The sequence below is a fragment of the Camelus bactrianus genome, chromosome 7 (genome assembly GCF_048773025.1).
Source record: "Camelus bactrianus isolate YW-2024 breed Bactrian camel chromosome 7, ASM4877302v1, whole genome shotgun sequence".
NCBI lineage: Eukaryota > Metazoa > Chordata > Mammalia > Artiodactyla > Camelidae > Camelus > Camelus bactrianus.
The window spans coordinates 69,843,664-69,870,774 of NC_133545.1; the positions used below are offsets into that span (position 1 = coordinate 69,843,664).

At 34.1% G+C, this 27,111-nt stretch overlaps 1 protein-coding gene across 5 annotated transcripts in view; it reads left to right on the plus strand.

Moving 5' to 3' along the window:
- Positions 1-27,111, plus strand: part of PCLO (piccolo presynaptic cytomatrix protein) — a 310,832-nt gene that overhangs the window by 188,130 nt on the left and 95,591 nt on the right. For all 5 annotated transcript variants that reach the window (XM_074367559.1, XM_074367561.1, XM_074367560.1 and 2 more), the window contains exons 7-9: positions 8,529-10,716; positions 16,168-16,304; positions 22,304-22,394. In XM_074367559.1, the coding sequence (XP_074223660.1) occupies positions 8,529-10,716; positions 16,168-16,304; positions 22,304-22,394 (2,416 nt within the window). The remainder of the gene's footprint in view (positions 1-8,528; positions 10,717-16,167; positions 16,305-22,303; positions 22,395-27,111) is intronic.

Sequence of the window (27,111 nt, forward strand, 5' to 3'; positions counted from 1 at the left end):
CAAACATATATAGGTAAAAGCAATTCTTAACTACCTTAACGTCATGTTCCAAGGTTGTGTTTTAGGCCAGAGGTGATCGATGAGAGAGAAACAGAAAAGAATAAAAGAGATTCCTGTGATTTTGTAGTTCGGCATTTCAAGAATCTAAATATAAAATAACTTTATTATCTCAAGATAATTTAGTAAAGTCTGTGCCACTAGTAAGAGTCATTATATTTCTCCTAGCATTAGATAGGTAGTTATTGAGTCATTTCTCAAATTGCTAATGATCTAAAGCTCTGGCAAATGTGTCACAGAGTAATCAATCATAATTCTAATACTCCATGTGCAGAAATGTAGCATAATTAGAGATTTGCATTTTACAGCATTTGAAATAAAGTTAATATTGTTCTGATGGGAGATTGCTGATGAGAATTGGAAATGAGAAAATATTGTGTGGAAGCATTGGAACCACTGCGATTCCTCTTTAAGGATCCCTGATTGGTTCTCAACATGCAATAATTCACAGGCAGGCAATACTATAATGGTCACCATGCTGGAGTATAAAGAAATGAATGCTGAAAAAAAGGGGGGAGATGTAATTTACAGTTTTGATTTACCTTACTGTTTTAGGATAAGTTTTCATGATCACTCTTGGAAATTTTTATTAACTTTATTATTGTCCTTCAGCTTGCTCCCATAAATCACTTAACATATATTCTGATGAAGGGATGTAGTCCTTAGCTCATGGTAGCATATTCGAGCTGTAAGTGATTTTTTGCCCTTGAAGAAGGAATCAGTGTGAGACAGTTCTTCATAGCGTTCAGCATCCTATTCCAGCAACACCATGTAAAAGTTAAATGGTATAGAAACGAGAGAATAGTAGGTATCTCTGTTTATTTTCCAGTGATCTGATCTGGTTTTAATTCTTGTGCTAGCATATTTTCATAGCCTTTAGGTTAGTCAGTTCTTTTAAAATACTTCTTTGTTTCTCTTCCTACTTACTGGTTATCAAGCCTTCTTTCTGTTTAGCTGAGAGCATATAGGCAAAATACGTTTAGCTGCCCCAATAAATTTTTTAAGTTGTAACTAAAAAATGAGTGATTTTAAACTTAGTAATAACTGAACATTGGGAAATTAAAGGGAAGAGGAAAAGGAGGTCATCAGTACCTTTAAGCATTTTCTTCTCTCCTAGGAAAATGATCAAGGAAACATAATATTGAATGAAGCAGCAAACTAGCTCATAAGTGTATCTGTATTCTCACATAGCAATGTGTCTTTCTAATGAAAATGTAAAATTTAGAAATGACAAGGATAAATAGATGGGAGGGAGGGTAGAAGGGAGGAAGGAAAAATAAATACTTACATATAAAACCATTACCTTAAAAGCTTCTAAAAGGGCTTCCTAAAATACCTTATGCAGATTTTAGGAAAGAAAAGAAATTAATCTATCCGGGACAGTCCAGAAAATATAAGACAGTAGTGTTGCACAGACTGACATCTCTAATCCTTCTGTCCAGTGAGGTAGAAACTAGTTTTCTGCTTGGCCGCCCAGCCCAAGAGCAATGACTTTCAGCAAGAAAACAAAACAAACTGGGACAAGAGGCACATTGACGAAAAGCAGAAAGATGTCTGATGAAATACTGAGTACCACTTTCACAGCATTCATTGGAGAACATTTCTGTCTCTACTCCTAGACTTTGAGAAATAACATGTGTGACTTTTAAGTATGTTCTATGACTTTGTTTTTATTCTCTTACTAAGAAAGTCTTGTCATTTGGTTTCTCATTTTTTTCTTGCTACTAGATTATTACAATAGGTACAGGAAAACTACTTTTTAAAAACAATTTCAATTATGTTCAATTACGTTCTCAAATGGTAATTTTTTAACTGAAGTATAGTTCAGTTTACAATGTTGTGTCAGTACCTGGTGTACGGCATAATGTTTCAGTCGTACGTAAGTTTGCTATCATACTCTTTCATTAGGAGTTACTACAAGATATTGAATATAGTTCCCTGTGCTATGCTATACAGTATAAACTTGTTGTTTATCTATTTTCATATATAGTAGTTAGTATCTGCAAATCTCAAACTCCCAATTTATCCCTTCCCACCCCCTTCCCCCTACCGCCCTGGTTGCCATAAATTTGTTTCCTATGTCTGTGAATCTCTTTATGTTTTGTAAGTAAGTTCAACAAATGGTAAATTCTCTCCCATGGTCGTAGAGACTCAGGATTGTTCATTGATAAAAGGCTTTATATTTTTCAGTAATTCAATGATATTCTCAAAGCAATGACAGTATCGCTTATTTAGAATTTTGATTCATGGAAATAGTTCTTAAACTATTCCATAGTGCTCTAGCTGAAGAAATTTGTTGGCTTTATTTTGTATGTATCAGGCACTATGCCCTATTGCAATGCCTAGTGGATTTAAAATGTTTTATTGGTTTTTAAAGTATTTTTTCCTGAGTAGTATCATTTAGAATGTCATTTTTCACAGGTCACTCCGTTACCTTTTATTTTTCTTGTGTGTCTTAAAGCAATAGAAATTTCTGAGCCCTTGAACTGAACATTTTGAATGTTTTAGCTCTGTGTAGGAGTCGGGGTGGGATGGTGGTAAATAATGGGTCTGTTGGTGGAACACATTATTAATGATACAATACATGGGATAAAATGCTGAATATTTTTCTATTCAACTGCTGTTTTCTCTCAAAACTTGAAACTGTAGCTTTTGGGGTAGAGAGAGCCCTCAGAGGTGTAGAGCAGAAGTAAAAATGTTAGAGCTTATGGTATGTGTGGGAAGTAGCGTTCTTACCAAGACGAAGACTTACTCCCATATTCAGTATAAATACAACCCTTGAACGGGGAGAATTTCAATAATGTGGGACAAAGGACCCCAAGAGCAGTTTCTGTCCTCTAGTTCTGTGTATTATAATGCGCAATTAAAAGTCAGGGACCATGTCTCACTTATTTATAATCTCAGTAGTTAGTGCAGTGAACTATAAAACTGTTCTCCATTTTTCCGCTGAGATATCGGTTAGCTCTTTGTGTTTTTTGTTGTTACTGTTTTGATTCTTTTTTTCTTAAATTAACTTTAAGATGGCAGGGATTTCTTGATTTTAAAATTAAGCTTGGGTATCCAGTTGATTTCCATTAGTTATTCTGGTATTTAATTTCTCAAAGTAAATAACTGTCCTTTCCTCTTAAGTTTATAATTCCATTTTAATTATGCCATTGATCCTTCTTTTGAACACAGAGGAACAGGCAACTTTTATCAAAGATCTAGCATTTACATAATTTTTCAAACAGACTGGCAATTCCTTATCCTCTGATTTTCCCTTAGTTATTGAAGCTGTGGAAAATTTTCCTAGATTTTTATGGGGTTAGGCTAGAAAAATTAATCTTCAGCACTGATAGGCATTCTCATAGTTGTAGGCACCTTTTTTTTCTCTGTTCTCTCATAAAACTGTACTTTTTAAAATTTGGTTGAGTATCTTTTGAGCATTAATTCATGTTGATCCAGTAGGTAAGAATTATCCTATCTAATAAAGGGATTAACAAATTTATAACAAGGCAAAATACTCTAATACATTCCTCTCCTTCTTAATTTGCTCAGATTGTAACCATAACCTAGAATATCTTCTTTTCTTTCACTCATTATACCAAGAACTCTGTTTTTCAAGGCATCATCCAAGTCTGCCTTTTCCATTCGGATTAAGGCACTATGACGTACAAATACTAGCGTTCTCTTCATCCGTAGATAAACTAAATAGGTCAGTTACCTCTTTCTGAGAATGTCATCTTGTATATCCTCCTACATCAGGGGTTTTCAGCCACTGACTGTTTTGCCTCCCTTTCCCCCAAGAGATGTTTGACAATGCATAGTAGCGTTTTTGATTAACATGACTGAGGAAGGATGTGTTGATGGTATCTAGCGGATAGAGGCGAGAGTTGCCGCTGGACCTCCTACAGTGCACAAAACACCCTCCCACTCCCAACATAAAATCATCTGGATAAAAGTATCATTAGTACCAAGGTTAAGAAACAGTAATTACTTATTTACATTGATGCTGGACCATGAATAGCCATAGTCTGCATGCATGCAGATCCCTGACAAAGTATATGATCACTTTCCATTCTTATGTCCAAAATTACGTTGGTAACTATGTCATGGGACAATGTAAAGTGCTTTGCCGAAGCCCTGCGAGATTGTGTCTACTGTTGCTATGTTATCTACGGGGACTGGCACATTATCATTGAAGGAAATTGCATTGGGCCATCACAGTTTTCTCTTTGACAAAGCCACAGGGATTGCTACTCAGTGCACTGAATTGCATGTCATTGCCAATGATTGCACATTTACAGTTTGATAGTTTATCCTGATTTCACATGGTATTCGAATTAATATGACCAGTATGCAATAACCAGGGTAGCCTTTTCCATTTGTTAGGAAAAAAAAAAAAAAGGAAAATGGATAAATTTAATATAGATTTTAATATAGATACAGCTTTCAAGGGCTTTATGTTATATATATAATTATATATTTATATGTATTAAACATAAAATGAATCAATTGAATTTTGACATATGTATTACATATAAATAGTTTTGGTCTAGCATCTGTTTTTGCCTGTTCCACTTTTCTCATCCTTAGATGCAGCTTAGATTATTTTGACAATGAGATAATGCACATACCTATGTTTAACGTCCTCAGGATAGTGTGTCTATAGACCTTAGCTCTTGTTACTTTGATTAATAATTCCGACACCTCAGAACAAGGAAAAATTATTTCCTTTACTAAACATGTAAAATGTGTGGTATAAGTGGATACCCCCAAGAGGAATGTTGTGTAATCTAACTTTGGAAGGCAAAACTTATCCTGGAGCGCTTTTGCTTGTCATCACAGTTACCTTCCAGATACTGCAGTTGAACTGAGCTATTTTTCCAGACTTCTTCAACCTCCATTCTCCTCTTAGAACTATCTGTTCCTTTCCCTTGGTCTGCTGTTTGCATAGCTAGTTTAGAGTATCTGACAGTTATTTAGCACAATTGTTTTTTCAGATTAAGGGCTCCAGATCTGTCTAAAAACAACTTTTACTAAGCAAATCATCAAGGAAAGTCTTATTAAGCACCAAGCTTTTCTAGATTATTGTCATCTCTAATCGAGACCTCCAACTGCATCACCTTTAATCATGAAAAACTTACTTATCTCTTGATCTTTTCTAAGCAGTTATACTGTTTTGATTCTCTGTTGGGGGATTCTCTACTCTTATTTTACATTATACTGATTAGATTAGAATTAAATACTAACCTGGGGAGTGTAAACAACTTGCTAAAAGTGTCACAGCTGGTAAAAAGTGGAACCAGGATTGAAACTCTTTAACTCAGAGACTAAGCTTTTTATCAGTGTTACACTTACTGTCATTTCGGAGGAATATTGCTGAGACCTTGACAAGTCTGCAGCTTTGTTACCAAGTAGAGAATAGCAAAGCTCTTCCAGTTTGTGGAGACTGAGTGGTCAGCTAGGCTAACTCAGTAAGTATCTAGCTTCTACCAGCCAGCTTTGTCTCTTGCTTCCATGACTCACATACATGGCACACAAAATATTGAGTAACCCGAGTCATGGATCATTAAATATTTGCAACCCTGGAGGAAAATTTGAAATCCCCAATACCTGGAATGTTTCTTTGACCTAGGATTTTATAAAAAGACAAAAGAAGTTAGCTTGACTAACCCCACCCTCTCAAGTGAGAACTATACACTTTTAAACATAAAGTGAAATTAAGAGAAATTGTATCACTTATGAGCAACAAACTGTAAAAGCTACTATCACTTTCTAGTTCACTTCATTATAACCATTACTCTTAATGCAAATCTTTTTTTCAATTCCTCATAGTTACATTTTTCCTATGATTTCATATACATCCACATTACATGCAGTGAGTTCTGGGAAATTCAATTCTTGATTCATAGTTTTATTTTAAATAATCACAACACGTTCTTACTTTACCCTTTCATTTTTTCATTCTTTCATTCAACAAAGATGTGCACTCATTTAATGGATACCTTCAATATTTTAAAAACTTAATTTTCAAAATATGTGTGTCCACCCCAGAAATTGCTTTCGTTCTATTTGTTCCATTCCATTGTTACCTCCTCTGTTACACATGCTTTTTCTCTGCCAGGTTCACCTTTTAGTGTTACATTAACTAGTGGGGTATTTTTAACCTTGTCTGGTGGGAAGGAGAAATCTTACTTTGAAATGTCTTCATATTATGCAATGCCATTATACTATCAGGGTAACACAGTTAAACACTCTTTTTTCAAATCATTTCACAACCACAATCATGTAGTACAGATGAAAATTTAAGATTTTTGAATTCTTACACATATACCAAATCTACCAAATGCAAGTCAAGGAAAAGAAACAGTCACTAATCTCAGCCTCCTATTGAGCTCAGTTATATTTTCAGAGAACTGAAAACATTATTGGGAAAAAACTTTTTAAAAGTAGAAGACATATGTATGTTATTATTTTGGGAAATTATGAAATAATTATAATATTTCAAATTTAATTCTATTAGTATTTTATTACGGTCAATCTGCTATTAAAAAGCATAATATGTGCACTCATTTTTTGCAAATAAACAGTTTTTTTAAGGATTTGGAATATGAATTTATTAAAAGTCCATAGTTTGCAATAGAAATAAAGGGAGTTTGCAAGGAAATAATATTTAATGAATGCCTGCGATATGTACCAGATGCTTTATAAACACAGAGGTCTCCCTTGCTCTTCATAACAACTCTGACTGGATTGTGGCTATTAAATGAAATGAAAAGAATTGAGGATGAGAGAGAATAAAAAACATGCCAAACAAATGCTTTTGTGGTTCCCATTCCCCATATTTCTTCAGATTTCTCTGTGAGGAGGAGTAAGCTGCAGTATCACAATCACTTTACCATATTTTACAGACTCACAACATTTGTTGTTGTTAATTTGCATTTAAATATTTTAAATTTCAGAAATACACATAAACCTTACTTGATCTTAGTGCTATTGCTTCTGATAATGATTTCTGTTAAACAATTAGGATAGATAAATGGAGAAGAAGAAAATGATAACAGAAAAATAGATAAAAACCAGAGGGAAGAAATCTGAAAATAGTAAAAAGGCAGTACAATTTGTCTGGGGCAAATATGATGTAGTTAAGTAGACACAATTCCCATATACTTTTTGTTACTTTTTGGTCCTCAGTATTTGGTGATTGGGAAAAGGCGCAGAATTAAAGTCTTTGGGTTATTAATAAGTAAGAAAAGGAAAAAGAAAAAAGAACATGTTTGTAAAGAATATGCAACTAGAAAGCCAGAAGCTGAGATCTAGTTTGTGAGTATGTTACTAAATGTTTGGGTAACTTTGAGTATATCAGTTTATTTTCATTATAGTCAAAATGATCTCTTATGTCTTCTGAAATTTCAAAATTGTATGATTCTCAGGACCAGTGATTCTTAGCCAATAAGTGTATGACAAACTAACCAAATAAAATTGAAAATATTCAACAACTCACCAGGATACTTTATCTATTTTTTTTAAATATTCCAGTGAGTTTTTGAACTGTTTGTAGTCAGTTCCTTTTGCTTCATATCAAAGTTACTAAAGCATTAAGCTAAAATTACTGAACAGTAAGAACATTGAAAGGTATCAGAAGACCCAAATAGTCAGAAAAATTTGAAAGATTAAATAGGAAATTAGTTAGGATTATTCCTTTGGGAGGAAAAAAAAAAGACAGTGAGAATGAGAGGATTTCATTTCTAAGCATTTCATGATTGAAATAGGAATGACAAGCCACTTTAGGGGGTGAAAGTAGCAATGTGAAGATAGAAGCAAATGACTGAACTTGTCCGTGGTAAATGAGCATCTTCAACATTGTCACTTAACTTGTAGATAGTTGACACAAATACTCTGGGCATACCTTCAGTAGATAGTATTCTGTATATTAAATAGAATGGAAAATGAGTTTTTCAACTTCTCCGAAGAGTCAGACTAGAACATAAGCCAGCCTAGTAACGGATTCTGTGCTCAATTTCAAAACTCATTTCTAATGTTGTAGAAGTTGTAAGAATAAATAATCAGTTTTAAAAGAAGGGAAAAAATTATTTTTCAACTAACTGCATTTGTGACTAATACTTGAAATATACATAAAATTTTAATTTTGTTATGCTGTCATAGCTAAAACATATAAGAATTCATCTAAATGTAAATTATGAAGTTTTTTTGTATTTTGTTTTTTATTAAAGTGTAGTTGACTTACAATGGTAGTTTCAGGTGTACAGCAAAGCGATTCAGTTATGCATTTTTTTCAGATTCTTTTCCATTATATGTTATTACAAGAAATTGAATATAGTTAATAGTGCTATACAGTAGGTCCTTGTTGTTCTATACAAAACTATTTTGTATATAATAATGTATGTCTGTTAGGAGTTTGGGATTAACTAATCTTTTATTCTTGTTTCTTGATAATACAGTAATGTATTTTGTTTACTTCATTATAGACAAAAGGTTCTCAAACCATGACACCCTCTGGCACTCAGAAAAAAGTGAAGAGAACTCTGCCAAACCCACCTCCCGAGGAGACCGCCACAGGAACTCAGTCAACGTTCAGCACAATGGGCACAGTTTCCCGGAGAAGGATCTGCAGAACCAACACAATGGCGCGAGCCAAGATTCTGCAGGATATAGACAGAGAGCTGGATCTTGTCGAGAGGGAATCTGCAAAGCTTAGAAAGAAACAAGCAGAACTTGATGAGGAAGAAAAGGAGATCGATGCCAAATTACGGTACCTGGAAATGGGGATTAACAGGAGGAAAGAGGCATTATTAAAGGAGAGAGAAAAGAGGGAGAGAGCCTACCTCCAGGGAGTAGCTGAGGACCGTGATTACATGTCCGACAGTGAGGTCAGCAGCAGCAGGCCCACCCGGATAGAAAGTCAGCACGGCATAGAGCGGCCACGAACTGCTCCCCAGACTGAATTCAGCCAGTTTATACCACCACAAACCCAAACAGAATCTCAGCTGGTTCCTCCTACAAGTCCTTATACCCAGTACCAGTACTCTTCCCCCGCTCTTCCGACCCAAGCACCCACCCCATACACCCAGCAATCCCATTTTCAGCAACAGACTTTGTACCATCAGGAAGTTTCACCTTATCAGACTCAGCCAACATTCCAAGCTGTGGCCACGATGTCCTTCACACCTCAAGCTCAGCCTACCCCGACCCCACAACCTTCTTATCAGTTACCATCACAGATGATGGTGATACAACCAAAGCCGCGGCAAACCACATTATATTTGGAGCCCAAGATAACTTCAAACTATGAGGTGATTCGCAACCAACCCCTGATGATAGCACCTGTTTCTACTGATAATACATATGCCGTTTCCCATCTTGGTAGTAAGTACAATAGCTTAGACTTGAGAATAGGCTTGGAGGAAAGAAGTAGCATGGCGAGCAGTCCAATATCAAGCATATCTGCAGATTCTTTCTATGCAGATATTGACCATCATACTTCACGAAATTATGTCCTCATTGATGACATTGGAGAGATCACCAAAGGAACGACAGCATTAAGCACTGTGTTCAGCCTTCATGAAAAAGATCTGTCAAAAACAGACCGTCTCCTTCGAACCACTGAGACACGTAGGTCTCAAGAAGTGACAGATTTCCTAGCCCCTTTGCAGACTTCCTCCAGATTGCATAGCTATGTGAAAGCAGACGAAGACCCGATGGAGGATCCTTATGAGTTAAAGCTTCTGAAACATCAGATTAAGCAAGAATTCCGTAGAGGGGCCGAGAGCTTAGATCACCTCGCTGGTCTGTCCCATTATTACCATGCCGATACTAGCTATAGGCATTTCCCCAAGTCTGAAAAGTATAGCATTAGTAGACTTACACTTGAAAAACAAGCAGCAAAACAACTACCAGCGGCCATACTTTATCAAAAGCAGTCGAAGCATAAGAAATCACTGATTGACCCAAAAATGTCAAAATTTTCACCTATTCAAGAAAGTAGAGACCTTGAACCTGATTATTCGAGCTATATGACTTCTAGCACTTCGTCTATTGGTGGCATCTCTTCCAGGGCAAGGCTTCTTCAAGATGATATCACTTTTGGCCTCAGAAAAAATATAACGGACCAGCAAAAGTTTTTGGGATCATCTCTTGGCACAGGACTGAGCACATTAGGAAGTACCATAAGGTCTGCTCTGCAGGATGAAGCAGATAAGCCATACAGCAGTGGGAGCAGATCCAGACCTTCTTCCAGACCTTCCTCTGTCTATGGGCTTGACTTATCATTGAAAAGAGATTCATCCAGCTCTTCTCTAAGACTGAAAGCTCAAGAAGCTGAAGCTCTAGATGTCTCCTTTGGTCATGCATCACCCTCTGGCCGTACTAAGCCTACCAGTTTGCCGATCAGCCAGAGCAGAGGACGGATACCAATTGTGGCCCAGAATTCTGAAGAAGAAAGTCCACTGAGTCCTGTTGGCCAGCCAATGGGAATGGCCAGGGCTGCAGCTGGACCCCTGCCACCAATATCTGCAGACACCCGGGATCAGTTTGGATCAAGTCACTCGCTGCCTGAAGTTCAGCAGCACATGAGAGAAGAATCACGGACTCGAGGCTGTGATCGTGACATAGCGTTCATCATGGATGACTTCCAACATGCCATGTCAGACAGTGAAGGTAAATTGGGCCTCAAACTCCCTTGTTCCTCTCAAAACTCAAACTCTTATTTTTCTGCATGTTTAATTTTCCTTCTCCAAGGATGTATTCTCCTTTTCTTGGTGCGTCTTTTGCATGTTTACTTCAATTTTATTTCTTGTAAATGGAAATGTTATCTTGTGTATAGATTTCGTAGCATGCTCTTTCTTTCTTTTTAGTTTATTCTTTTATTGTTGTTTCTTGATTGTTTGCTTGATTTGTTTGGTGTCCACTTATTCAAAACCATTATCAGATAACTGTGTCAATAAAATATGGTCATCCTTGAAATCCATAGTTGGAAAAATTTTCAATGTATGTTTCATTTATTTTATAAAATGCATTTTTAAAGTTGCTAGTCAGTTTCTTTCAGTTTGTGAAATGATTAAGGTTTAGACCCATTAAGTACTATTCTGCTAGACTTTGTAATAGAAAATTATTTATGTCATTTTGTGAGATCAGTGTTCATTAATTCAGAGAATGTTCTCTTTTTGAGAACATTCAGTTAAGTCCTTAACGTTAGCATAACATAGACTTCTGTAATTCTCCTTAAATAAAAGGTTTATGTTTTATCTGTCATTATGAGTGTCATAATTGACAAGTTTGTACTTTTTGCATTACATAATAGAACACTTAGCACTAAATATGATACTGACAATAAATAGCCATACTATCAGTATGTTTATCAGTATATATGAAGCATTGTTTAGGTTTTAAAATTGAAAATTTGTACACTACTTTTGTGAGTTTAGCTATCTGAGCTGAAGCCTTCCTTATGTGCTCAAGAGAGTTAGCCTCTTCCATGGTTTTGCTTTTTGCATTATTCCATTCTTTTTGCCCTAAATTGGTTTGCTAGTTTTTCATACTGAGCAAGTGATTTATGGCAAGTACATACTTAACTAAAAACTCTTATATGGTAATTCTTTTGTTTAATCATGTAGAACCATAAGAATTTTAGAAGCTGTCCTAGTACAAGTCTAAATTTGAAGATGAGGGAGGAGAGGTACAGAGAGCTCATGACTTTGGTTCTTTTTCTTTTCTCCTCTGTGATTTACATTTGAATGTAGGTATGGTTTGAGTCCTGGAAATAAAATACCTCTTATCAAATAAAAGTATTACTAAAACTTCATGGCTTTGGAGATTGCAAAACACAAAGCTAACATGAACACCTCTTCTTTTGACTCTAACATTTTCCCTGAGGACTTGCAGGAAAATACATTTTCATGAAAGAATTTTCTTTGTTTTTGTATCTAGACACCAATATGGCTTTAGAAGTTCGAATGTAGGTTTGAACAGGACTAACGTAATCACTGAATCTGAAGAAGGAGAAACTGCTTTTTGTAATGAAATTCCAGCAGACTGTAGTCACTTTCTGATTTGTTTTATTCTCAACAGACTATTGGATTGACCATTTTTATTGATGATTAGTCAGTTAAACAAAACACTCTATTTGTGTATTTTTTAATTTAGCCAATTGTTTGAATCTCTCTACATAGTGAAACAAGAGTTGTGGTATGTGGAAACATTTATTTTTTTCTTTTTTCACAATCCACATTTTACACACATTTTATGTATGTAAAATGACTGCTGCAGAAGAATAAAAAGGCTCTTCAGTAATCATATCTGTAAAGTAGCAAAGTAAAACAAAACTAACAGGTCAGTGGCATAACTTCCTACCTGAAGGCTGTGTGTGCATGATGAACATACATCTGGAGAGAATTTGACAAATTCATTTGTTCATCACAGATGATTTGCCAGCGTGGTACCAGACATCCAGATGTCTCTAGCTATTCCAAAATGTGGCACTTATTTACGTACAATCATATAAAAATAACCAATGCTTTATTTCTCATTTATATGCTTGGATGATGTTTACTCATAGTTATTAAAGACTATGAAAAAGTTACTTTGATAAAGTATCAAAACACGTATCAAAAATATTTATCAAAAACAGTTTGGCAAATATTTGGAAATGTCATCAGCTTAAAAAAAGCATATTAATCTACAGCAAATTATTTAAGTTGAATGCGACATCGTGCAGCATATGAAATTATGAAATGTGTAAAGATGATACAAAAGAAGTAAACAATTAAAATGAAATTTATACAAAATTAAATTGAACAGAAATGTATTTTTAAATTACTCAGATAAGAAATTTAGTCATAAAAACCCTGTTGATACAGGATTAGACAAAGAAAAACTATAACAAATTGAGTTACATATGTAATATTATGTGTGTGAATTGCAGTGATTATCTTTAAAAGATGTATGTTTTAAAACCTTACGTGTTTTCTTTCTGTTTGTATCACATAAACATATTACTTTTCTTCTGGTGAACAATGGTCTGCTTTCCTTTGGAAATCTTGGATTCCATGGGTAATTAAGAGAAAAAGTAGAAAGTATTTTTCCCAGTCACATAACTCATGACATAAACTGATGAAATATTAGGGATTTTTAAAATAAAAATTACCAGGTATATGCTATATCTGTGTTTGAATGATACTGAAATAACTTTGAGAAGTAGTACATTCCAAGAAGCTATTTAGAATCATGTAAACAAAACAAACTTAACTAATTTCAAATCTATTGTGTGCTGTCTCTGAATTCAATTAAATGCTAGGTTATTGATAACAAGATGTTTTCCAGGTGCATTCTATATGACTAGTTAATTTTGAAATATCTCAGTTGAGGTAGAATCTAGCTAGGCATCATTTATGTTGCTTAGTATTTATGACTGTCACCTTAAAGCCTGCAGCTTGCTACCCACTCAGAGTTAAGTTCAGAGCAGGAGTGCTTTCCTCTGGAGAAGACTGGAGAAAAGCTAAGCTAGAAAAAGTTAAGTTATATGAATTTCTACAACCACAAATATTAAACATTGAAAACATTCTTTCAAAATATACTCCGTGCAGAAAAGCATCAATAAATACGGTCTTTAAAAAAAAAATCCAGCAAATATTTTATACTGAATAGAATTAAAATATTCTTGCAAATGTTGTTGCAGTGAATAATATGAATAATGCTAGATCCCGAAGTAGCTTACCTGTATTTTACATTTAAGAATTCAAGAAAATGTCAATAGCTTAAAACAGGGGATTCCTAATCTCCAGCAAATTATTTAAACTAATTTGGAAAATGGTATTATTGTTATTTTTTTAAAGTTAATTTTTAAAGTTCAGATCTATCACAGCAGGTCAGACAGTTGCAGTTATAAACAATTAGCATTTATGACCAACTTGGTGTAAATATTGAAGATAGAATCCAACATAAAAGCAGATTCATTTAACCTGGTTGTTCTTGGTTGATCTGTAAATTCCTATGCAAAGCATGGTAGCCATCCTAACTTAGTTACATACAGAGTTAGAGTTACATAACAGACAGTCAAACTATGTCATCAAAATTGGAACTAAACTGACTAAATTTGGGTCAGGGTGGGTTTCTGCCTTACTTGTGTAGACATAGCCAAAGAAACATTTTAAAGGATTCCTATTTCAAATGCAATTAGCAAAGTTATATATTCAAGTGAAATCATGTGCTACATTATCCAAGATAGTAATTTATTAAAATCAGTAGAGACTCTTTCTTTTCATCAGAAATGTGTAATGAAGATATATAAAAAGTAAGATTAAATGGTATTAATGTGTTTGGTGATAATCTAATAAGTTTTAGAGACTGATGACTAAATAATGGATTTGTTTTCTATTTACTTATCAAATTTATATTACAGTAAATATTTCTTTCATAAATTTAGTCACTTGGTATCAAATTAAAGCTATGAAAAACCATAATAAATACTGAGGAGATTGTGAGAAAGTACTGTGTAACCATTAATGAGGTTCAAGGGACAAATTAATGTATGTTTTAAAATGTGCTTATCATAATTAGAATATTTAGCTTTCTTTAGTTGATGACTAATTTTTCTATTCTATTCATCTCATTATTCTATTCATTTCCCAAATACTTGATGAATATTATGGCATTTGCAAGGCATTGTTTTTAGTATTTGAGGGAGAAAAAAAGAAGATATGAGCCTTACCCTCGAGCAGCTTAGAGTCTGATAGGGACAATCAGACAAGTACATATGCAGCCGCAAACCAGGTACGTACCATTGTGTTTCCTCAAACCTAAGACTGACTGCAGTATGACATGTCGTCTGCCACTCCTTGTTTATTGGGAGAAAGTGCTGTGGTTAATCATTGTCATTGACCAAGATCACAAGAGGGGTAGAGGTGAGTAGTGATTGATTATATGCTGGGTTTGCCAGGCTTGCCAGCAAAGAAATAATGGAAATTGCCTGGAAAAAGAGATTTGGGAGAAAGTTGTGGAAGAGAAGAGAGTCAGTGATATAAACAGAAAGAGACTGTAATGAGATGGAGAGGAAGACTCAATAGTATGGCACCTAGAAACTAAAGTTTCAAGGAAGTGTAGGTTGATAGCATCATCAACAGCCTTCAGGCTGTGTGTTTGAGAGGAGGTGCTCCAAATGTCGTTTAGGAAGCAGCAGTATTTCCAGAGACTGTTAGGGATCCTTTTATAAGAATAAAACTTCAGATAAAGTCAAAATCTATATTTTAGAATATAAATAGGATTTGGGGTCACTAAATAAAAACTTTAAAAGACTTTGGAATTATTAAGAACTGAATGGGATAAAAAAATTAAAATAATCTCTGTACTCAAATATGGTTGTAATTTCAAAGAAATATTTTAAGATGTCAAGTGTTGTCACATTATAAATACAGAAAGCTGTCAATCAACCCTTCTCTAATTCCTAAATCAGTGATCTCACAGAAGATAATAGTTTAATTTTTAATGAAAAATTCTAATGGACATTATCATTAATATTAGTCTACCCGGTGATTATAGCATATGTGTTCTGGCAGTGATACGTGGGATCGTCTTAAATGTTTTCATTTATTTATGAGTGTCATAGAAATGTCATGTTTTCAAACAAGACTCACTTGTGTCCATAGCCAGCAGCCACATGTTGGTACTGGACTGATAAAGATAGTGGGGAAGTGACAGCATCTTCTGTATGCAGTAATAGATTTTCCTTTGATTTTGGTGGGGTGGTGGAGGGAGGTGAGGAGGTAGAGCTAATGGACTGAAGTTGAATAGAATGGCCTTTGAGGAATAGTCATTTGTTCATTCAGTTGTTCAATCACTATCTAAATTTCTGTTTTCACCTGATTTAAATTTAAATTGTTTTACTTTGCTCTGAAAGGTTGAAAAGGTGATACATTATTTTTTCTAGGTTATTCCACGATGCAAAATTTTTTACATAGTATGGGATATGATTTTTCTCATCCCATTGGGAATTGTGTTTGAAATGCATGAATGGTTAATAAACCTGGAGCATGTTGGTACTTCAGAACACCTGCCGCCCTCTGTCATCTGTATTGGTTGGGGTTGCAATGTTTGATGTTTCCTTGGTCTCCAAAGCCTATCACCTGCGTCGTGAAGAAACAGATTGGTTTGACAAGCCCAGGGAGTCTCGTTTGGAAAATGGACACGGTCTGGATCGAAAACTGCCAGAAAGATTGGTCCACTCTAGACCACTCAGTCAACATCAAGAGCAAGTAAGTGCTGTACTGAGCAATCGCTTTTAGATTTACCCCCAAAAAAAAAAAAAAAGACTCAATTCATCCTAGCATCGTCTCAGTTATCCTGAAATGCATAGGGCTTTTGTCAGTCAAGTTCACAAATGCTTATTTTTTCAGTACCTTAAAGTAGTAAGTACCTTACTTGATCAGCCACGATTGGTTGACATTGCAGCATAACTGTGATGTGTTTAAGCAATTTTTTCCTCTAACAGGTAATTAAGTTTGTACAAGAATACCAACACTGCCATACAAAGAGAACATGTGAAGCTCCTAAAGAGCTTACAGAATATTGGGTGAAGTAGATTTGGGTTCTTTCAGTGCTTTCCAATAACAGTATGTTCAGGTGTTAAGAAATAGCAAATAAAAGGATGACCAGTGGGGAGAGTACAGCTCAGTGGCAAGGCACATACTTAACATGCATGAGGTCCTGAGTTCAATCCCCAGTACCTCCATTTAAAAAAATGGTAAGTTTTAAAAAAAAGAGGTTGACCAAACCAAGTCAGCTGAGGACAAGGAAAGCCTCACTTGGGGGAGAAGGGAATTGATGATCTAGAGTCTGTTATATGGAAGTATTTATTTTACACTCATTTTTTACACTCATTTTATCCTCAGAACAACTTTCACAAAGTAGGTTTTATTACTTAATGTCTGTTTATAGATGAAAAACTGAAAGTTAGAGATACTTTTAGATAAACATGATACCATGATTAGATAAACATGATACCATAATTCATGATCTTATTCACTTTAGACAAATGAGTTGATGTTTGGATTCAATTTTGATGGGTACTTAGGAGATTAACAGTTGGATAACCTGAGGGAGATTCTTCTGGTAAGCCGAGTAGCCTTAAATCAGTTGCCTCAGCAGATCAGATACTTGCAGGCTGTGCACTCATTATGATCACTGAAATACCCACAAAGGAGATAGATGACTTATATCGTGTATATTGACTCCTAAATCATTCTGTCTGATTAATGATTTCATTAGTACAAAAGACAACCATATTTTGAACAAAGAACCATTGGAATTTTACTATAATGTAACTTAGTGTCCCATTAAGATATAAAAGAAAATAAGACTTTTGCAGGTGTAAGTACTGTCTCAAAGATAATGTCTATGATCTTAGGTTTGATTTCTTCCTAAGCAATTTCAGTTTTCATAGACAAATGTCTAGCTGATAGAATTTCTTTTCCTCAGAATTTTGTTTTGTTTTAATAGGTGCTATCATATTTTCCAGAAATCTTTCAGTTCTTCTGTGTGTATTATAAATACTCCCTTCTTAGTTTTTGATATATTTAATAAGTTTTTAGTTTAAGGTTGTGTTTGTCTCTATAAACACATCTTAGCTTATTCTTTTTAATATTGTATTTATAGTTGTATTTCAATCTCATCAAATAGATCTAGCTGGGAAGCGAGAAAAATAATTAAAATCATTCTGAACATACTAAAAAATTTAAATTTACCTCTTATGTACAACTAGTAAAATAATACATTCATCAATTGACAATAATTTCCTTGTATGTTTTTTATTATAAGAATCTCTCTGTAATGACTTACTCATTGTATCTTACCCATCTTGTTTCTCTGAAGTTTAGTATTTCCCACAAACCTAGATCAAGTCAGTGAAAACACAGATCCTTTAAAGAAACTCTAACAAGATGAAATATAAAACCAGAGAACTAGAAAATGATAAATTTCATGCAGTCGTTTCCCAGCACTTCTGAGTATCCAGTCAGAATAGTCTTGTCCACCTGAGTTATCCAACTAATATTCTACAGGATATGTTTAAAATAATCTGTGTCCATCCCCCCAAAAATATTCCCTAAAATTCTATTCTGTTGTATATGTGAAACATAAATATCTCTAATGACTTTTTTGTTCCTAATTTTCTTTTTTGATCCACTGAAGACATAGCACATCATGTTTAAATATACAATTATAGAGCAGTATAATTAAGCTGAGAAGCTATATTTGAGAATCATTTAATGAATTTCTCTCTGATAAATAGAAAATGTAAAGATTCTCATTAGAAGTATATACAGATACATGTAATAATGTGTATTTTCTTGCTAAAAGTTGCTTTTTACATTTTTATTTTGTTATCCAATATACAAATAAAAAAAAAACTATGCAATACTCAGAACTGGAAATCCATAGAATTATAAACTAGTTATAAAGTGAACGGCCATATGACCCCCACACAAAGGGAGTATTTTTCTGTCCTGTGAAACCCCCAAGTGCCGTTTCCAGATTGTTATTCTCAACCTCTCCCAAACAAGTAGCAAATATACTGATGTTTTGACAGTAATTTCTTTGTTTTACTTTTTCTTTTTCACAAAATAGCAACTTCATAGAATACAACCTATGCTTTGATTACACTTATATTTAGTTTAAAATTCATGCTGTTTGCATTAATATATTTATCTTCATATACTGTCTTCCTCATTAACTCAACAAAACTATATTTGGGTCTAGAATAGCAAAATGGCATTCTGGCTTTAGTCACTTCTTTGCATATTTAACCATAAGAAGGTAATTCCAAGCTCTTGGTACCAATAAGCCCAGCTGCTTTTATTTGAAAACTTATGCATAACAAGTATTATGTTCATAAAATGCTCTGAGGGCAAAAGTAATAAAACCAGTTGACTAGTGAAAGCACTAATTTACCTGCTTTTCAAAATATTTAATGTAAAACATACATTAGAGAGATAGAAGAATATTTCTGAAATTTATTAGACTCAAAATCGTATGAACTATAAAAATTAGACAAATCGCAAAACCATATTTGTTTCCTTTCAAATATATATGTTAACCTCTGCTCTATTCAGTAGAAATTCAGCTCTCCTCTGTGAACTGAACAGATCACCTGGATTTTCTTTCTTTTCTTTTTAAAACTTTTCTTCAGTCCCTTCATGTATAAATAGGACTGATACCCTTCACAGGTTGTTATAAAGGTCACCATTTCTCTACTAGTACAAAATGCCTTCACTCTGCACTAATGCCCACACCTTCTGCAGTTCCCATGCAACTGCCATGTTGGGGTATTTTGAAATCTCTGAAAGAAACACTCTCTTTATTTGGGGATTTTAAATGTCTTCTTTCCTCTTCCTGAGCATTCTTCTTCCTCTCTCCTCTTGGCCAGCTCTGTGCATCACTCAGGTGTCCATGTGCATGCGTCCTCCTGCAAGAAGCTTTCTCTGACACTCCCACTACCACCTCCCCAGAAATCTGGGGCAAGTGTTTTTCCTTCATGGTCCAATACTGCTCCCTGCACTGTCTTGAGCTGTGAGCATTTAGAGAGCAAGTGCTCTGTGTTCCACCATGGTATCTGTGCATTTCCTAACACAGTGCTTGGAACCCCAGAAGGGCACTCTTACCTCCCCATCCTGTATACAAGGTATTTAAGTGAGGGTAAGGATGAAAGTCTGTATAAATAAAATGTATATTAACATAAGAGTTATTATTTCATAAGTACAAAGGGCCAGTTCTTAAAAGTAATTTCTTTTGAAATATTTGGAGATAGGGAAGAGGAAAAACCCGTTTCCTGGGCAGAATACAGGTGATAGTTTTGTCAGTGCAGAATCATCAAAAGAAACCTGGTTCTTGAGGACAGGTGTGGGGCATGCCTTAACATCAGTCCTGCCCTCTGGCCTTGTTCCTACTCTTATTTGGCAGAAGGAACACCTACCCTAACACCTCACCTGCTAGAGAACTCTCTCAATGTTCACCTTCAATGCTTAGAAAAAAGCCAATATCCAACTAGTTCCAACATGAGAGACAGATACTTCTGCTTTCCATAGACTCTGGGTCACATTGATCCAAACTGAGTAGTTTAATGTTTTTAATTTATTAAGCAAATTCATGAAGCTGGTTTTAGACAGTCTCTGAAAAGACAGGAGATGCCCTGAAAGCAATATTCCTGGAAATAAAGATGTTTAACATCACTTCTACTTGCATCATCATGGATACAAACTGAAAGGTGATAGTGACTATCTGATAAAACTGTGATAAAAAATTTGGGAAGCCTGAATACACCTCTAGAGCATGCAAGAAGAGGTACTATGAGATTATATCAACTTCTCCCTAGTCTGGAGAATTAGAATAACAAAAGGCAAAATTGTGTTTCCTTAGTTTATTTTTGGCCAAGTGGGAAAAAATGACTTTTTAAAAGCATTGTTGAATCATACATGAAATTAAGACATTTGAAATAAGATTAAATAATATCCATAATTTTAATGAACTATTTACAGTAGCAAAGCAAGGTTTCAGTTATATTTAATAGTTGTAGAATTTTCAATACACATGGTTTATTTTTGATAAAAAAAAAGAAACATTTTTAAATGCAGATTAGGGGAGAGAGCAAGGAGAGGAGGAGAGGAAGAAGGAAAGTAGAAGAAGAAGGAAAGATGAAGGGAGGGAACGTAAGGAGGCCAGAGGAGGGAAATTGAGAGAGAGACAGAGACAGGAGGCAAGAGTAAGGAAGAAAAGAGGAAAATGCACACTTTTGTTATGAATAGAAATCAGGTTTTCAGTAGTTTACAAAGTTAGCATTAGTATGAGTTATCTAGATTGACTGATTATACTGACCATGGTATTTTTATAATCTTGCGAACAATATTTTGGTTTTATTTTGCTGGATTTACTTCATATTCTTGGGCGTGACAGGATTCTGCTGTTGATTGGGGAGTATTTTATGTTCATTAGAGGCCTGATTAAGATTATTCTTCCCTGAATAGAATAAAAGCTAAAGGCTATAATTTAAATTCACATTTTTTCAGTACATATTTTCCTTTTAATATCAAGAATTCTAGCAGTTTTACAGATGGATTTTCAAAGGCACAATTAAAACCACATGAGTATTCCAAGGAATCTTTCCTCACAAAATGTACATCCCTTTAGTTCGAAATTCTATTTAATATTTTGGCTGAGTTGTCCCAGACACTTCTTAAATATATTCTCATATGGGTAGTATTAATGTCTCTTTACTAAACTATTTCATTTGTAATTTTAGTCAAAAGTTTTCCTGAGGTGATAGATACAAGATTCCACACTAATAAAATCTGATTAATATATAAATATTTTACTACTTCTTGTCTGTCATTATTTCAGGAATCTCTTTTGAAAGCCAAGTTCCATGAACCATAAAGCACAAGTTTGCATTTGCTAATTTACTTTTGTTTCAGAAATCTCGTTCTGCCAGGTGGAAACAGCGATAATGCAGTCTGTAGTGGTCTCATGTTCAAGTCCCAGTAATGAGAATGGAAATCACAGACTTGCAACCAAAGCTTTGAGTATTGTTTCTTCTACCCAAGGGAACGTCAAAAGTAAATGAGAAATAACACCTTTGCCTACGAAGAAGGCTTCAGAAAGTATTAGAATGAGCAAAGACTTCACTTATTTGTGCTAAATCAGTCTTAGCATCAGGTGTACATTGAAATTTCTGGTGCATCTGCTCAGCAAAAGCACAACTCCACAATAAAATTAAAATAACGTAAATATAAAGCATTCCTGGTATAGTCATAGAGATGCACAGAATGAGAGATTCTCTGGCTTTTCTCTCCTGAACCACTTAATTTCTGAAAATTAAAAAATGCCTTTCCACTTCTAGGCTGTCCAAAACAAAATCAGCAGATGTCAGTTTTCCATGTGTATTCTCTATCCGCTGTCATCACTACTGACTGTGTACTACCAATAATGGACATCCTTTAGGTGTTACGTGTGCTCATTCATCTTCCAAACACAACAAATCAGTTTGCAAGAGAAATTGGTTATAAATGTGAAGACCATAATGAACTCAGAAACCAATAAAATCATGTAGTACATGACGCTTAAATTGTCACCATTTGAAAAATCCTCTAATATGTTTTCATTGACCTAGTCGATGTGCTTTGAAAGAAAAGACAAGTTAGTTCTGTATATTGCCCTTTAAGTGTCTTGAACATTGCTTTTTCACCTTCTCACGCATATGTCTTAGATTATACAGATGAACGGGAAAAGCGTGCACTACATCTTTCCTCATGCAAGGATAAAAATAACAAGAGACTCCAAGGATCACACGGTTTCAGGTAAAGGACATCAAATACTCTACTTCTTTTACTTTAATGTTGGATTGAGATATGTATTTGAATTTCAATTTAGATGACTCATTCAGTTTTAGAAAATGCAACTTCTATGTCAAAACTTGTGTATTGGAAAATTTCAGAAAATAAGCAGCACTTGGACATAAAAGACAATAATGGCATGACTGAATGGTGTATATTTAGATCATTCTATTAGTTAACTTCATTTTTTTTAAATGTACATGATACTGCAGTGCTCCATAATTACTGCACTATTGAGTAATATGGTCACTGGTTTTAGGACCATAAAGCATTCTTACACAGAAAGTAAAAAACTATCATGAATTTTTCTGAGGAATAAATTCCCCTGTACCTTATCAACTGGAACATTATCAATTATGCTGAGTTTTTGTTTATTTGCTTATTTGTGTTCTTCTGTAAATCGAATTTATGACAGAATTTTTCAACTTTTTATTTTGAAATAAACCTCGGGGCTCCCAGAAAATAGTACAGTCATTTCTTTTGCCCGCCCTTTACCCAGTTTCACCAATGCTAACATCTGTCTAATCACAAAAAATGATGAAAACAAGAAATCAACATTATTATGTAGTATTAAAATATCTACAAGCCTTATCCAAATTTTGAGTTTCCCCATTAACCCACTACTTTTTTTTTTTACTGGTCCAAGATCTAATCTAGATCTCAGATTCCATTTAGTTGCATTTAGTGCACAAATAAAAAGTTCTGTTATGTAAATCTGTGAGATGAAGTATAAATTTTGTCTAAGTTAATCAATTTTTAAAATATGAATATCACCTATATTCTCACTCAGATACATTCTGTGTTTCATAGACCCTGTATATCAACAAATATTCCTAAGTATGTATGTTCATATATATGGATATAGGTATGGGTCGTATATTTAACATGGCGTATGTGCCGAAGGGGGTTTTTAAGGACTGATACAAGAAAGAATGAAAAGAAATACTTCTTCAGTATACTTGCTGTTGTTCCTTGCAGATTTTAGACCCTAGAGCATGTAGATGGGGAACATGTTTTGCTTTGAGCAATTTTCCTCTCTTTAGTTTTATTGAGAATGAATCGATTAGAAGTCTAGTGTTGTTTTCCTTTTAAGATTGGGTCATTTTTCTCCTGCCAGGGACAGATAATTCAACCTTTCATGGTTTTATTGCATGCAGACCATGTTTTAAGCACTGATACATTCCAGGAGTGAGACTTAAAATCCATGGGCTTTTTTGTAGAAATAATTACTTGCTACAAACTATTTCAGTTCCCTCCAGCACATAAAGCAAAATAGTGTAATACTTTCTTAAAATGCCAAAATTATTTTTTTTCAGGGAGTACAACAAAAATCTTCAAAACATTTTTACTAAATCATAAGGATTCTATATCAATGTGTCTGTTTTCCAGTTGTACTATTTTTACCATAATTTTATAGTATATCAAAGTAATTATCCCCTCAACCTTACTATTTTTTTTGCAACCTATCATTTTAATTTGTTTTATTTTACTACAATTAGAAGATTTTTAAATAAAGAATAACAAAAATAAGAGCTATTGATATGTTGTTAGAAATATTCCAGTCTAAATTCAGTTCCCTCAGTATATAGTTTCTGCAAAATGAGAAAAGATTATAGTTTTCAACAATGAATTTTCTATCATCTCTCTGCATGCTTGTTTTATTTTGATATTTGCCTAAAATAATAATAAAAATATTTTCTTGTTATATTTACCATCCTTTGATTACTACTAATGTAGTTTTCATCTGTCCTCATGTAGCACTATGTCATTCTAAATTAAATGTTTTGAAACAATTTGTATTGTCTTCAAATAAGTCTTGAGCACCTCAAAGGGATTTAAATACATGTATATGCAGGACTAAAGCCAGAAGTAGAAATTTTTGGTGAACAGCATCTAGAAATTTGAAGTTAGTGGCAGGCAAACCCTGGCCTAGAGAATTTACACACCTGGCTAGTCTCTCTGCCATTTGCTGCTCCACCAGAAGCCTAGTTTGAGTGAGTAAATATTTCATGATACTAAGGTTTTACTGTTATTTTTAGCAATCAATGCCATTTTTATGTCCATGTTTTCAGTGAAAATTAAGTGTGTCTTTTAGCAATGCATCATAAAATATTTACAGATTAAACACTATCTTGTGTGGAATTTGCTTCAAAATTAGCTGTGTGGAGAGTGGTAGAGAAATAGGTGAAACAAAATTGACCATGATTTGATTAATTGTTGGAGCTGGAAGATTAACCTTATGGGGTTTTATTATAGTCTTGTCACTACTTTTTATGTCTGAAATTTTACATAATAAGAAATAATTAAAATTCCTGTTTGTCTCTCATGTTTGGAGAAAAACAGCCATATCCAATAGCTTCATCAATAGTGAAAAAGCTCGCTAAGCTAGTAACTTCACTGCCTTTGAAAAACAAGATAAGGTTATGATCAAGGAAGGAGTAAAGAATAAAATGTAGTATTTCTGCTCTTCCAAACAGAGGGGGAAATGGTCCAGTCGTGAATTTTCATTTTGGTTATATAAAACCTTTGAAAGGAGAAAATACTGTGTATCTTTTATAACATTTTAATAAACCATTCTAACTGGGTAAAGCATTAAAATATTTTATAAGAATTATATAAAGCACACCTCACAGAAAAGAAAAAATATGTTTTTTTTATTTATTGGAAACAAAAGTAATTTCAGATAAGGAGACAGGAATAGGAAGTGTCTGTATTTTGGGTTTTTTAAAATTTTTTCTTCTGTGTGCTTCTCAAAGTCTCAGCTCAGAACCCTCATGGTTCCCAAGATTCTTACAGGGGGTTTTTCAGGTCAGAATTATTTTCATAGTAATATTAAGGCAGCATTTGCCTTTTGCACTCTCATTTTCCTGTGACTATACAGTAGAGCTTTTCAGAGATTACATCATGTGTAACATCACAACACATTGTATACAGAGTAGATAAGAAAATTCAGTTCTTTTTTAGATCAATAGCAAGTATATTTGCAATGCTGTAAATCAATGCCACTTTACTCATAAATGTTGTGTTTTAAAAATACAGTATTTTTTTATTAAAATGTGATTTATCTTAGCATGGAATGGGCTTATTAATATTTAAAACTCATTAATAAATACTTTAAATTCTCAGTTTTTGTTTATAATACAGAAAATCTACATAGTTGTAACTCATATAAACCAAAGCTCTTTGGAGTCCCCAGTCATATTAAAGAGTAAGTGGATCCTTGAAACCAAAATTTTCGAGAATTACTTCTCTAAGGATCTTTACAGAAAAGGTTAAAAAATTGTAAATTAGCTTTTCTCTTTCTAAAAATTTTACTTTAATAAAGTATATTTTGTAACTGCTTTTAAAGTCAAATTGAAATTATATTTTTTATTCATTAATACTTATTCTTAGAACACCCATGGTATGACTTACATTGTATTGGTTGCTGAGTTGCTAGAATGAATCCAACGAAGATCTTGATCTACAACTTACTCATATTTTACTAGGAGAACATTCAGATCTATCACTTATTTAAACTTTGAGAATAAATTTGCACATCCATGAAATAGACCAGCTCTCTGTATCTCACATAATTTCAAGTGAACCTAGCACAAAATCTTCTACTTCCTATACACTCAACAAATGTTATTTCCCCTTCTCTTAGAGAGAAATTATCAGGAAAAAAAGAGACTAAAATGTAATGCTCGAGAAATGAGTCTCTTTTATTTAGAACTCTATCATATGGCTCCAGAAAAACAGCTGTTTGAAACAAGTCAAAGAAATTCTTCTGATTTGAAAAAAGATACTTGCTTATGTATAGTTCCGTAATGGACTGTCTACATCTGCAAGACTAGAAAGACTAATTAGGAAATGTAATAGGGAAGAATATTAAACATGTTTAGATTCAAAAGATAGCAGTGTCTTACATGGAAATATCAGCTCACTTTCTATTTCCCATTAATCCACCGTCTTTATGAGCTTTTAGGAATAGGAGACAAAGGTAATGGATCTCATTGAATCTGAGTTGATAACAATACCCAATGTGGGTAGCCCTTTTAAATGATTATTTTAACAATTTTATTAAGGTATAATGTACGTATCATAAATGTGCACGCTGTAAGTGTACAAATCAGTGACTTTTAGTAAATGTATGGAGTTGTGTGACCATCACCACAATCATGTTTTAGAACATTTCAGTCATCATAAAGAGTTCCCTTGAACCTACTAGCAACATCCACTTCTAACACTCCTCTCCCACCCACAAGTGAGCAATTTACTTTCTGTCTCTGTAAGTTTACCTTTTCTGGGCATTTCATATATATATTAAATCATACAGTAAGCTGTTTTGGTGTCTGGCTCCTCTCACCACTGTTTTTGAGATTTATCTGTTGTGTATCAGATGTTTGTTCTTTTTATGGCTTTTCTTCATCTTCTGCCCTTCATTAGTATTTATCTAATGTCTTACTATAGCATCAGTCCTGGTGAATCTTTAAAGGCTAATGTCTAAGAACTCAACTGTCTCTATCCAGACTTAGTTGAGACTAAGTCATATACTAGAAGATATTCTGCATCCATCCAGTTGTATTGTTTGTATCATAAATTAACCTTTACTAAGAACAGTATCACTGAACCAAGAAACTTGTGACAGAAAAGCTGCACAGAGAGAGCTAGTATCTTCTTTAACTCTGACCCTTGACAA